The 14,595-nt window shown below is 43.8% G+C and overlaps 1 protein-coding gene across 3 annotated transcripts in view; it reads right to left on the reverse strand.

Annotated features, from left to right (window-relative positions):
* Positions 1-204: 204 nt before the first annotated feature.
* APPL2 (adaptor protein, phosphotyrosine interacting with PH domain and leucine zipper 2) overlaps positions 205-14,595 on the reverse strand; it is a 51,468-nt gene continuing 37,077 nt past the window's right edge. Inside the window, exons 15-21 of one of the 3 annotated variants that reach the window (XM_047739677.1) lie at positions 9,990-10,148; positions 9,772-9,824; positions 8,034-8,208; positions 3,909-3,945; positions 3,580-3,720; positions 2,538-2,585; positions 205-1,089 (exon numbers count right to left, since the gene is read on the reverse strand). In XM_047739677.1, coding sequence (XP_047595633.1) covers positions 1,063-1,089; positions 2,538-2,585; positions 3,580-3,720; positions 3,909-3,945; positions 8,034-8,208; positions 9,772-9,824; positions 9,990-10,148 — 640 coding nt within the window. In that variant the 3' untranslated portion in view covers positions 205-1,062. Of the gene's footprint in view, positions 1,298-2,537; positions 2,586-3,579; positions 3,721-3,908; positions 3,946-6,448; positions 7,579-8,033; positions 8,209-9,771; positions 9,825-9,989; positions 10,149-14,595 lie in introns of those variants that run through there. The other 2 variants (XM_047739676.1, XM_047739678.1) reach the window with 2 other exon arrangements.

Below are 14,595 nucleotides of genomic sequence, written 5' to 3' on the forward strand. Positions count from 1 at the left end.
AATGTAGTTATGATATACAAATTTTTGTAAGGTATTAGCTAACACTGAACTAATAATTTCATGGTATATCTCCTGCTGGCTTAGATCAGTTCACTTTGTCTCTAATGGTGTATACACAGTATAGATGACCCTATAGCAATTTTGGATTAGAAAAATTGTTCTATTAATCCAGAAAATAACCATACAAAGAAAAAAAAAAGAGAGAGAGAGAAACAGAATGATAGTTTTTATTTGCTAGCATTTATTGCTAGGTTAATTTATTACAAAGACAGTGATACTCTGTTGAACTTGGTTATAATTAAACACACTGTGCCAATTCAAGACCATTATACTTATTTCATAGGTAGAGGTGGAAACAGGAACTTTGTACCAAGCCCCACAACCAGCCATGCTTCAAGTGAGTTTTAAAATTAATTGGTCCCTTCCTTGAGGAGGGTCTGGCTCAGAGGAATCAGGAACTGGTAGAGCTTCACTCTGTCCACCAGTAAAAATATCTAAAGGCCTGTAAACTTGTGAATGCTGGTTCTTAAGTTTCCAATGTAAAATCGAACATCTTTTGTGGTACTCATCTGCTAGTCTTTTTATTGCATGTCTGGAAAAATTATCCAAACTAGACCTGCATTTTTGCTAGTGCTCAGGCCTCAAAGCAGGCCATGTCACCTAACTGCACAAATTAATGCTATTAGGTCCAAATGTGAGATAAGTTTGATTATAAATACACAATTTCCAGAGTGACAGGCACTTAAAGCTCATTAAGTAAAATACAAAAATAGATTATATTAATAGGAAATATTTAGTGTTTATCAAATTATAAATCTAGGTTTTTGCCATTTTAAAAAAGGGTACTGGAAACTGAAGAGATGACATTTGAATAAAGTGAACAATGCATTTTCTCATTAATTTTCATTCTGAGCGCTGAACAACACAATCTAAGAAAAAGACTTACCACAAAGCACCTAAAATAACATTTGTAGATGGGTAGGAATGCTGTCAACCATTTCGAGCTGTTTCCCTCCCATCTCTCAGTATCAAGGCATCCAGAGGACATTCCACAAGCGATTGTCAGCATTCTGAAACCAGGTCATGGGCCTGTGTATCAGAGAAGTTGAAAACCCTTAAGGAGGTAGCTCTCCTTCCTGGGTGCTCTTCCCCCAAAGGCCCAAGAGAGTTATGCTTCAGATTCTGCGCCTCTATTTTCACTTGGACTTCCATCATCTGGTTGCTCGTTTAACAGAACATATTTTCCGTCATTGGTTAGTGGTATGGACAGCATTAACTGAGCCAACGCTTCTGGATCCTGAAGTTAGGGGAGTTTAAGAAGGAGAAAAGAAAATGCTTAAAATGCACTTAAGAACCCCTGTGGGCTTGGCATTCGTGATGTCCTGTAATCTAGCCTCACTCCTTCTGTTATGTGTACCCTCAGGTGAGTCTCCTTGCTTCTCCGAAAAAACTCAATTGTATTATTTCTAGAATCTAGAGCAAGGTTTTCTTTTCAGCCAAAATATTGTTCACACAAATCATAACTGTCTTTCCAGAAAGAATCCAGAGAGGAACTTATAAGACCTTTGTCTTCTAGGTCTTTAGCTTTTCTCTCTCTTTCACGCTATACCAAGAGTTGTCAAACTATGGTCATCTGGGCTCATTGCCTGTTTTTCTAAGTAAAATTTTATTGGAACACAGCCATTCATTTACATACTTTATTTGGTTGCTTTTGTGTTACAGTTGCTGAGGAGCAGCTGCAACAGATGTAAGCGTAAAAGCTTTACTATCTTGCCCTTTATAGAAACCCCTGAAATATATCGTAAAATACTCACTTGTGCTTCTTGCTACTCTTTCATGTATATTGGTGTTAGTCCTCGGCCTTCCTACCCTTCCCCAACAGACTGGAACTGCTCATACAGTACTAACTGTATGTTACTGCTTAAATTAAAACTTAAAAATCCAGTTCCCCAGTCACATTAGCTACATTCGGTCTGCATATTAAACAGTGCAGGTATAGGTCATTTCCATTATTAAAGTTCTGGACAATGCTGAACTAGAAGCCTTCTGGGGAGGAACCAGAACTGTCTTAATTACAGCTGTAATTCCAAGGGGTTTTTTTTGTCCAAACATGGCTCTCAAAATTTGTTTGGTGAATGAAAGACTGTAAGTAGCTGACAGACTTGGACGTGTGGGAATCTTCATGTCTAGTACATTTTCAGGTGAGGTCTGTCCATGCTCTCAGGGACAAGACCTTTGAGCACATGGTAGATACTTAAAGTTTCTACCATCTTAATTTGAAAGAAAGAATATCTAGACAACAGTAGCAAGCACAAAACTGATAATATAAAGCAGGACTGTAGCAGTGATTATTAAGAACTCCACATGGGTTACCAGTAACATTGAACCTCTAGCAAGTCTGGTGGTCAGAATGCTTAAAAGGAAATCTCAAATTTGGCCACACTGCCTAGTGAACATCCTTGCTCTTTTTGAGAGAAATCTTAGTATGTAGAGAGATTTGGAGCAGTTGTTAAAAACAGCACTAAAAGGCACCTTACCTTCTGAACCTCAATGATTTCTTTTCCCAAATTAATAGCATAACATATCTGCAAGACAAGAAGAGTAGTGTTTGGCAAAGGTAGAAAAGGATAAAGAACTTTAGGGGGAGGGGCGCCTGGGTGGCTCAGTGGGTTAAAGCCGCTGCCTTCAGCTCAGGTCGTGATCTCAGGGTCCTGGGATCGAGCCCCACATCGGGCTCTCTGCTCAGCGGGGAGCCTGCTTCCCCCTCTCTTTCTCTCTTTCTCTCTCTCTCTGCCTGCCTCTCTGCCTACTTGTGATCTGTCAGTCAAATAAATAAAAAAAAAAAACTTTAGGGGGAAAATGTGGCTGTGGAAGTACAGTGAGGTCACTGCTCCTTTCAGTGTGGGGACCGAGGACTTGGCTGTAGGCGACTCATCACACGGGGTTCTGAACACTAGTGTCCACCTCTCCTGGTCTCCTGTTGCCCATTTGTGCATAACAAAAATGTCCAGGTTCAGTGGCAACTGAAGTCACTCCGATGCTTAAAATTCTTAATGGAATACTTGATTCCTTTCTCTCAAAATCACACTCAGCTACCACATGTTCATGCACACAGTAGCAGACAGGTGTTTGCCGAAAGAAGAGCTGATTAATTTTGATTAATACTAAGTAGCAAATACCGTCATAAAATTTTTCATACCAAAGGCGAAGAGTTTCCTGATGTCTGTTTCCTTGGTTTGCTCTGAGACTAGATTTTCTCCATTGTAACTTTTGCTTTAATTTTTTTTAAAGAAAGAACAAACTTGAAGGCAATTGCTTTTTTAACATTTCCTGATATCTCTTCTAAACAACTGTATCCCACCATTAACATTCTTCATCACTCTGTTGAGGACGACATGCATTTTCCACAGGGAAACTGTATTCTAGCTGGGTTTCTTTCATTGGGGCCTTCCTAGAGGTATTCTCTAACCTCAATAGGAAACAAGGAACCGTCAACTGAATATCCAGGGGACGGTGCCAAAATCTCTGTGAGCATCTGCACAGAGAGATTAGGGGATCTTGAGATGAAAAAAATGAGACCTTTTCGCCTTCTGAGTTGCTTTCAAAAACGTATGTGCTCAGAGCGTCTCCACCGGTGGATTCAGGCGTGCGGACCACGAAGCCAACCAGTCTCTTGTTCTCTTGATGAGCCGCGAACTGGGTAATGCTGGTGAGTTCAAACTGGAAATAACAGGAACAGACCGAATATCGCACAACTGTTACGCAAAACCAAAGCAGTCGTTCTCCGTGGAAAACATCATGGGAAGAGCGCACTACTAGAAGACAGGCATTAAATTTGGCAAGATCGGTGAAGTGCCTACTTTGAATTAAGGAATAACTGCTAAAGTCAGTGAGCACGTGGTACTTACATTGGCTCTTGTTACTTGAGTCTGAGGATCTATCAACCTGAAATTTGAAGAGAGTCGTCATATCACACAAGCTGGATACACTTATAGTCTTAGAAGCATCTATAGATGTTCAGAATGAAATCACACAAGTACACTTCAAATATGAAAACAGAAGGCCTGGAAGAGGGCAAGGCGACACGGCTCCATGTGACTGTCCAAAGGGAGGACGTGCCATGGTTCCTGGCTCTGTGGAACCTGAGTAGTTAAAGCTCAGTGTGTATCTTCATGGAAGAAGATAATAGAAAATTTCCCATTTTTTTTTTTTTTAAAGATTTTATTTCTCAGAGAGAGCACAAGCAGGTGGAGCGGCAGGCAGAGGGAGAAGCAGGCTCCCACTGAGGGAGAAGCAGGCTCCCGCTGAGCAAGGACCTGATGCAGGACTCGATCCCAGGACCCTGAGATCGTGACCCGAGTGGAAGGCAGATCTGCTTAACCAACTAGCCACCCAGGTGCCCCGACAATTTCACATTTCAGTGCTTATCCAGAAAGGCAGCATTATAGTTCCCTATATGCATGGGCCATATCCTGTACAGTAGGCTGCTCAACAGCCATTTACTGACTATGGGTTTTCCTTTGAAGTGTTTGATATACATCTTTTTTTTTTTTTTTTTTTAAATATGGGGTGAGGTAAGAGAATAGTGAATAGATTTTAACAAAACTATTCTATGTCAGTTTGGGTGTGGGAAGTACTATTTATGGAGCTGTTCTAGATGTATCTTGAATGGCACTTGCAGCACCTAATAATCAGGTTGATGTATCTAGGAAAATACACTAGATTACAGAATCTATTGCTATCATATATATATATACACGAATTTCTACTTTCTAAATGTGGTATTATCTATTGCTAATAGGCTATAAATTCTGTGGGTAAAAGCAAAAAAATGTATTGTGTTAAAAAAAAGTTACGATTCCATTTATATGAAATGTTTCAAATAGGCAAATCTATAGACATAGAAGATGAGCGGCTAATGGCTGCTGCAGGCTTGGGGGGTTTCAAGGTAAAGGGAACGAGTGCTAATGGCTATGGTTTTCTGTGGGGATAATGAAGATGTCGAAACTGTGGTGATGGCTGCACAATTCTGAATATATTAAAAACACTCTGAATGGGTGAACTGTATTAGTTCTACCTCAGCAAAGCGGTTCTCTCCCCCACTGGTTACAGTCGGAAATATAAGCAGTTACACTTGTGAAAGCATCAGCTTTATAATCAGGTCTCTAACCTGGCTGCTCAGCTGTGGTCTTGTGCAGGTCACCCTGACTTCTCAGAACTGCCTCAGCTGTAAAATGGGGATAAGAACCCCCCAAGAGGTGGTGAAGGCAAGGAGAAAATGTGTATGGAATTTGTAGTAATCTACAAAGCTAAATAAATGTTATTTTTTATTTATGTCCCTATTAATGAACATGAATTTAAAGATTTAAAAAATATACATCATAAACAAGTTCCCTCAAATTGGGCTAAGTTCCCTTACTTAGGTATTTTGTAAAATTTTTTCATAAATAGAAACTTAAAACATATTTTCTGAGTAACTTAAAGAGATTGCTGTCTAAATCAGGTAACATAGATTTGCCTCTTAATATCAGATTTTCTGGGTGCCTGGGTGGCTCAGTCGTTAAGCGTCTGCCTTTAGCTTGGGTCATGGTCCCAGGGTCCTGGGATCGAGCCCCGCATCAGGCTCCCTGCTCTGCTGGAAGCCTGCTTCTCCCTCTCCCACTCCCCCTGCTTGTGTTCCCTCTCTCGCTGTCTCTCTCTGTGAAATAAATAAATAAAATCTTAAAAAAAAAAAATCAGATTTTCTGTGGGACTTCTAAATTGTCTCAAAACATGAATTCCAGTTCAGGGATATGTGTGCGTATACTGCGGTAAAATATACCCGACATAAAAGTGACCACTGTTGACATTTCGTCCGTTTACCACACTGTACAACCATTACCGCTCTCAGGCTCCTAAACCATCTTCATCACCTCACGAGGGGGCTCCAAACCCATTAAGGAGTCCCTCTCCTCCATTCCTTCCCTCTCGGCTTCTGGCAACCAGTAACCTGCTTTTTGTCTTTGGATCTGCCTACCGCGGACCTTTCATGTAAATGTTCATACAAAACAGCTGACGCTCACGTCTGGCTTCTTTCACTTAGGAGAATGTTTTCAGGGTTCAACAATGTTGTACCACGCGTCAGGACTTCATTCTTCTTTAAGCCTGAATCATACTCCACTATATGTAAAATACCACATTTTGGGTAAAAATTTGTTGACAGACATCTGGATGGTTTCTACTTTATTAGCTATCATGAATTGCAAACATGCATACATATTTTTATCTGAACACTTGTTTTCAGTTCTTTTGGGTATCTGCCAGGAGTGGAATTCTAGGTTTAACTCATGGAGGAACTGCCAGACTTTTCCCCGGAATGGCTGAACTGTCTTAACAATTCCCACCAGCGACAGATTCCGATTTTTTCACATCCTTACTAATACCTGTTATTTTCCTTTAAAAAAAAAAAAAATTACAGCCATCCTAGTGAGTATGAAGTGATGCCTCCTTGTGGACCTGATTTGCATTTCCCTAATAACTAATGACACAGAGCATCTTTTTATGTGCTTGTTGGCCATTTGTATATCTCCTCTGGAGAAATGTCTATTCAGGTCCTTTGTCCATTTTTTGTTTTTTTGGTCTTTTTGTTGATTCTTATAAGGGTTCCTTATATATTCTGAACATATACTTCTATTAAATACATGACTTACAAATATTTTCTCCCATTCTGTGGATTGTCCTTGTACTTTGATAGTGTTCTTGGATATACTGTCATTTTTCACAATGCTTTTACATGTATTTACTCTTGACATTTTTGGTGAAGATTATAAGAACAGTAAGCCAGTGCCCATAAAAAGTGCAGGACACACTTAGAGAAAAGTTCTAAATAAGGAAATACAAGGTTTTATTTGTAAGAAACTTATTCTCAGTATAAGGTTTTTAATAAATGAAAAGGACTGATTTTAATGAATGGAAGACACTATATTCTGATATTTAACAAAGTCCCAGTTAACTTTTTTGAAGCTAACATTTAACTGAGCACTTTCCATAATGTCAGTTGTGGTTGTAAATATTTTATGTGTATTAACTCATTTACTCCTCATGACAACATAATGAGGTATAGATATGGTTATTTTCACCTTATAGCTGAAGAAACCAATGCACAGAGAGGAAAACTTGCCCAGGTCATACAACTAACAAACAACAAAGCCAGAGGTAAACCTAGAAATTCTGGCTCTAAAGCAGTGCTGTCGTCTCAGAGAAATCAAATGTAAGCTTCATACATAATATAAAATTTTCTAACAGCCACATCAAAGAGTGAAACAGGTGAAATAATGTACTTTATTTAATCTACAAGGTCTAAAATAATACTAGCTAGACATGTTATTAATATAAAAGTTGAGATATTTTGCATTTTGGGAGGGTTTGTATGAGGTCTTAGAAATTTATTGTTTTTTACATTTAAAACATTCAGCTCAAACTTCAGTTCCGTTTCAAGTGCTGCATGTGGACATGATAGTGGACGGTGCGGCTCATGTGGAAGCTGATGTGAACCATGGTGTGGCTGTCCTCTGCTGTTGCTCGTATCCATCTTACCACCTGAGACCCCGAGTAATGTTGGTAACAGCACTTGGTATCTTTATTTTCCCCCCAACAGATACTCATCAGACTGTATTTGTGGTGGTCTAGTCATCTTGGGCAGGTTCGTCTTCTGTTTTCACTGTTAATTTTTATAAACAGTATATTCAGAAAGGAGCAAACTCTTTCTTTTTCAAGCTCTGAGATACACGGAGCAACTCCTGAGTGACGACATCTTTATGAACAGTAGGATTCAGTCACCACTAAATTTCGGAAGGGATCAGTTACTTAGGGGAGCACCTTCTACCCAACGTGTCTTATAAAATCCAACTGTAAAAACGAGTAGGGCAGAAACGAGAGTGACCTCCTCACATACTCCAATCAAATACTCTTAGTGTGAACATTCTAGATGAGTAAATGTGCCTTGCGTGGGCAATCGGATAAAGTTGTGAGAAGTCTGAAACGAAACAACATACCTCAGAGTCTGACTGGTGACCATCAGGTGGGACTCCGTCGTGCGGAAGATGTTGTGAATAGCCCGAGCGGCCAGTACTTGTCTCATTGCTTCATAAATCACTTCGGTAGTGTTGTCTGTTTTAACTGCCATCGATCCCAGAAACCGAACTATAAACATCTGTTGCAAAAGGGAATCTGCAAGACAGCATTTTCTGCTCAGGAGCTCACTCGCTTCCTGCTGGGTGCACCCCTCAGAGGGGCGGGTCGGAGAACCCGCTGGAAACCTCCCACACACAGCTTCCCACCCGGCTTCTCAACAAACCCGCACTGCCAAAGCCCAGAGCCTCCTGCTGTCCGCATCTGGTCTCTCTGGAATTGCTTCATCCGACTAGACAAGCACCTCTTACTGCATCTACACAATGAGACGGCAGAACCACAAGAACATCCTTCCGGCACGAAAACTTGGGTGACTAACGTAGGTGTCACTAGATGCATCTTTTCTCTGAAAATACGAGTGTCTCCACTCAGACAACAGAAAATGCAGTACTTTGGCCCTTGATAAAGTCCTCTTAAAGGAGAAAATCTAAAGAACAGAAGACCTGATGCTGGGACTCAGTCGGTTCATGCACATCATGTGTTACTGAAGGGCTGTGAGGACGTCCCATCCGCTACTTCCTTTGACTCTAATAACCAGGACTGGCTTCCTGATAGTGGGACGTAACCTGACAAACTGAGTAACTGCAGCCATAACTGGAAGATCACAAGGCTTAAAGGTTTGTGGGTTTTTTTCCCTATAAGAACAGTAATTCGCTTATCCACCATTTTACACGAAGAGGACTACTTTTTCCTCACTTGCCTTATTAATGTCTTTGCCCTTAAAAATAACTTAAGTAACAAAAGACTAGGAAAATATAACTGATATAAAACTGTAAGTAGTTACTCCCATATGAAGATACTTTTTATAAGTTTGAAAGTTTAGTTTTATAGAGTTACGGTGTGGAGTATACGGAAGGTCAGCCAGAGACAAGCGGGCAGATCTGAGCAGACCTGTTAGCTTCCTTCCTCTCCCCTCTCCCGCCCCAACCCTCTTCTGCCTAATTCTGTAAGGAGAACCGACTCTCAAGTGCTACTTTTACATTTAAGGAAGTGGCAAGTCTAGTGATATTCTTCGGCTCCAGTCATGGGGTGTCAGAACGAGGTCTCGCCGGCACCTGTAGCTCCTAAGTTGCCTCGGCTGGGACCCAAGTGCTGCTCTCTGGGGCACAAGGTTACGTCAGCTCCACTGTAAGAATGCACGTCACGTAACAAATATCTGAACTTGAACGAAGTAAATACCATTCACCCATGTCCTCCTCAAATTCAAGAATAAATTGTGTGTCTTTGGCTAAAATGGAACCGCCTATTTGTGACTCACCCGGACTGTATTTTGCTGTGCCCTTTCATCCCCTATCAGTCCGCTCTGTAGTCACCTGACACCTGATTTAGCCTCAGCAGCTTTCTTCGCAAGAGCTACCAAAAGGATGTGCATGAGGCCAACAGTACAACACCTGTAGAAAATCTGTCTACTTCCCTTCAGTTTTTATCGAAGACCTGCCTTTGCTGCACATGCCCTACTGAGTTTCCAGGGAGCAACAAATCTGTGGTCATAATTTTGCTTCACAGTCCAAGTCCTGGCTGCCTGGAACGTGACTTCGTGTCTCACTTCAAGGACTCGTCATTCTGAGGGGAAAGAGTGAGAACACCAAACCAGCCACTCACCTTCTGCTTCTGGAAATGTCTCGTCCTCGGTCTCACCAAAAGGGTTGATGCGCCTAGGGGAATGGTCAGAATCCAACAATCAAGACCTTTTCGGCTAAAAGGACACTAACTCTCCAACTAGAAGTCAGAACAGCAACAGTCTTGGCAGATGGGTGTCGACATGAGAGACCCCAAGTTTACCTTCATTTCTCCCAGAGACAGCCTCCCTTAGCCCGTACCTGCTGCCTCTGTTCTGATCCAGGAATTCGGTGGCAGGAAGGACGATATCGAATTGGATGGGTGTTCCAGGTGCGATGAGCTCATCAGCGTCAGGGACATGGACTGCTGCTTTGGGAACAATCTTGTCGTTCTCCAGCTCTACATTTCTCGGGTTCTGGCTGCGGTATAAAAGAGGGAGGGAAAAATCAAATCCCATTTAGCGTTATTTATGCCTTTACAATCAAGTGAACACGTGTTGAATGCTGATAAGACTTTTACAGATGGACAAGGGGATGATTTCAGTCAATCCTTCAACTCGTTCTACAAATAAATCTTCACAGAACATCATTCGAGTCCTCGGTAAACAGCTTAAGGACCACCCCCTCCCCCCAGTTAGCTCTGCCGCACAGCATTCTGCATTACGTTCTGTTACTTAGCACGTTACCTACTGCTCTAGGTCTTTCTTCCTGTCAGACAGGTTTTTGAGAGCAGGGGCTGTAGCTAAATCCCATTTATTACATGGTACATAGAAGGCGCTCAAAAATGTTAACAGACTGAATACATCTTTTTTTTTTTTTAAAGATTTTATTTATTTATCTGACAGAGAGAAATCACAAGTAGGCAGAGAGGCAGGCAGAGAGAGAGGAGGAAGCAGGCTCCCTGCTGAGCAGAAAGCCCGATGTGGGGCTTGAACCCAGGACCTGGGATCATGACCTGAGTCAAAGGCAGCGGCTTAACCCACTGAGCCACCCAGGCGCCCCCAGACTGAATACATCTTGACCCAGCATTCACAACGTGGCTCTAACTTTCTCCTCCATGCACCCTCCCTTGGAGCTACCCCACACTTTGCCTAGTTTCCTTGTCCATCCCAATCCCCCCTTTCCAACACCAGCTCCAATTCCTATTCCTCTACTAAGGCTTTCAAGCCAGCCCCGACCCGCCCTGTGTTCCCGTGCTGCTTCTCTGAGAGTTCCAGGGATAGTCTTGCACATCTGCGTGCCCCCGAGCTCTGCTCTGTGCACACACACGCGTCTGACACGTCTGACAGGACAGAGGAGGACCGTCAGTACGGTGACTGGTCACGTGCCACCGTGACTCCTCCCTTTCAGTGTCAGGCTGTTTGTAATTTAGCTTTTCACATCTTCATGATCTTTTCTCCCCAGCTCAAGGGTAAGCTTCTTTGAGGGACAAAGAATGTCAAAATATTTTGATTTCTTACGCTATTTGGAGCACAGGAAGGCTCTTGATATCTCTGTTCATTTCTCTCGAATATGTCAATAACTGAATATACTGTGTGAAATGACCTTAAAATAGCCACCTGACAGGTGAGCACGCGGACCGGGAAGTGGCTAGAAATACAACATGGGTGTGGAGACCGTCGCTGCAAGGAGAGACCCTGCTTCACGGTGACCAGGACAGGGAAGCACGGTCTCTAGGGAAGAAATTCTGAGGGCTCCTCACTGCCAGCTCCCTCAGTCTCTAAGGCAGGGCAGGAGTTCGTACGTGGTGAGCACTGGAGGAAGGGAGGAGTAGAAGCTTAAAGAGAGAAAACTAAGTCCAAGATTTTGGCTCCCCAGAGAGTCTACGGGGAGAGAACACAGTGAGAACAGCATGCGGCCACGTGTGGAGGGCAGTGACCCCATGGGGTGGGATCTGCCCTTGAGTCTACAGCATCGGGAGCCACGAGAGACCCTGAATATAGGAGAGACACGTGGGAGCATCACATGTGACCTCCATGTCACCCACTCTGATGGACACGTGCTTCCTGAGCGTGTCCTGCTTCAAACACCCCGCATCAAAGCAGCTCACAGAGTTGAGCTCTCCTCCTTTCTCGGTCCCTACTGACACCACTTTCCTTGATGTTTCTTGGTGGCTTTGTAGGTTCCTTCCCTTCTACGACAAATGCTGCAGTTCTTCAGGAATCTGTCCAAGGCTCCTGTCTTCTCCTTCTACACTCCCTCCCTCGACGATCTCTTCCACGGCCACATCCGTTTCGTGGAGTTCCTGATTCGTATACTATACTCAGCCCTGGGATTACCCATGTGCTCCAGAAGTGTGTCATCCGTTGACCACGTGACACCTGCTGGGCTATGTCGCGGGTCCCTCAATCTTGTGTCCAGAAGTGAACACTACCAACTCCTTTCACTCCCTGAATATGCCACCTTCTGCCCAAGTGCTCAACCCAGACTATGGCTGTCGTTTGATTTGTCCCATCCCTTCCACTCACATCTCACTATACCACAAGTCCAGTAGATTTCCCCTCCAAAACAAGTCCCTGAGCTAGCTACTTTTTATGTCCCCTGCCACGATCCTGATTTAAGACACCATCGCCATCACCTGGACTGCTGCCACAGGTCCCTGACTCAATACCTGCTTGCCCAGCTCTGTGTCCCATGTCCTCCACCGCAGCCAGAGCTGCCCTTAGATGACGCACAACGGATCCACTCTCTCTGACACGCCCACGTCTGCCTCTCTGCACCCTTTGACAACTCCCCAGGGTCTTGACCATGACTTCGCGATCCGTTCTGCCTGCCTCCCTCCCTCCCCAACCCCACCTTGCCCCGCGATCCCCCCGCGCCCACACTGTGGTTACAGTGGCCTCCTTTCAGTTCCTCAAACACACTAAGCTCTCTCCTGCCTTCCGGCCTCCAGACTGCTACTGGGAATGCATGAGTCTGGCTCTTTGCAAGAGTGGCCACTTCTCATCGTTCACTTCTCAGTCTGATACTGTCTCCACAGGCAGGCCTCTCCGTGACAGCACCTTGGCCTCTAACACCAGAGCGCTTTCCTCCATTTTAACTAAGTATTTACCTTCTGCTGGTCTTTACCGACAAGACTCAGCTTTCTGACCTGGCCCAGGGCCTGGGGCACAGAGCAGACACTCCACGAACGAACCGGCACTGAACCAGCTGGAGGAAAGAATGCACATCAGAGCTGCGTTATCCGCAGAGTGAGGGAAGGCCACACATGGTATTTGCTTAGGAGTGAGTGGCAGTTTCTTCCCACGAACAGTTTCTCTGCTGCTTTCCTGTCATCAAAACATTTCTTTATTCCTAATGAGCTGGCCCTGAGAGGGACAGGAGCCCTCCCCCCGTCTCCACAGCTCTAGGCTGCCTGGCAGCCACATCCATCACCCTCCCAGTCTTTGTTGATTCAGCTGCCTGGCTAGAGATCTTTTTTGTTTCAGGATTCTTCTGTGTGATTTACTTATTCTACAACAGGGAGAAAAATCAGTTACTGAATAATTAAATCTCAGCTACAAACTTTGTAGCTACAAACTACAAACCCAAATACAGTCTCGGTTGAGTTTTTTTAGAAAACCAGTCCCACCTTTAATTACTAATACTAGTCAAATGATACATCGGCACCCTAGACAGTGTTAGAAGTACAAAGGAACTGGGGAGGTCACCTAGTTTCGCATCTGCTTGTGTCACAAATTGAAGGAGACAGAGGCCCAGAGAACTGAGCCACATCAGGCCATCTAGCCGCGTTGAAGGCAGAGCCACCAGAAACTCTCAGATTTCCAGGCCAGCGTTCTCCAGCGTACCCAGCTCGCTGTGCAGCTCACAGCTTTACAGAGAGGAGGCCAGCATGTTCACCCACGATGAGGCTCATGGCCTAGCCCTCTGGCCTGATCAGTATTTCCATTTCCATGAGAGCGCCCTCCTTAGAGCTGCCCTTCACAAACATGATGTCTGTGTCAACTATGAAACCCAGCACTCAAGTGTCACCTGTTGCCCCTTGCCCATTTTTACTACCTCTGCTTAGCTTCTCCTGTTCTGTCTTAGATACTCCAGCAGCAGCCTGTCGGGCGTCCCTGCCCTGTCCTTCGCCCCACCACGCCCCAGATCCAATATGCCCTATGTGCAGAGAGCTGCAGGACAGCCTGTCCACACCGGCTGCGACACGCCACTCGCCTCAGTCTGCAGTTCTGCTCCATGGCCCAGAGCCTAAGCAGGGTCCCCAATCCACTGACATCAGACTCATGGCCACTTTCTGGCCTTTTCTTCTGCTCCTTCCCGCACACCAAGGTCTCCGCGTATGCACCCTGGCAACCTGCCACACAGGCCCAAGGCCCCGGGAACTGAACTCTTAGCTTTCTGATGACATCTGTCTGGACTCAGGAGATAATATCTGTGAAACATTTATTTAATGGGTTCTTTCTACCATGCCACAGAAAAACGGACACCACATACAGTCATAATCGTAACCCACCTTTGCTGTGACCAATAATGCAGTTCTCTATTAGTTAACCAATTGGAAACTCCCATTAAGACAAAAGGTGAGATTCTTGGAATAAACCTTAAGGCTGTATTCAAAACAAGAGCGAAGCTAGGTGCATGAAAGTGTTCACTGTACATGATAGTAGCAGAGGAAAGAGAGGCCACCAAAATATTCAACAGCTAATAAAAATAAATCACGGAAGAGTGTGTAGACTTACTAAAAGGAACAATTATAAGAAATGTAAAAACATGAAAAATATATGTGAAAATAAAAATTTAACAAAATACATGCAAAAGTATCTGTATACGTACAGGTAAGGCCTGGGCAGTAAAACAGATGCAGAAAAGCTAATTTTGTTCCTTATTTAGTTTTCCTTTTGGTTCCAGAACTTTGTTGATGCTG

The sequence above is a fragment of the Lutra lutra genome, chromosome 8 (genome assembly GCF_902655055.1).
Source record: "Lutra lutra chromosome 8, mLutLut1.2, whole genome shotgun sequence".
NCBI classification, from domain to species: Eukaryota; Metazoa; Chordata; class Mammalia; order Carnivora; family Mustelidae; genus Lutra; species Lutra lutra.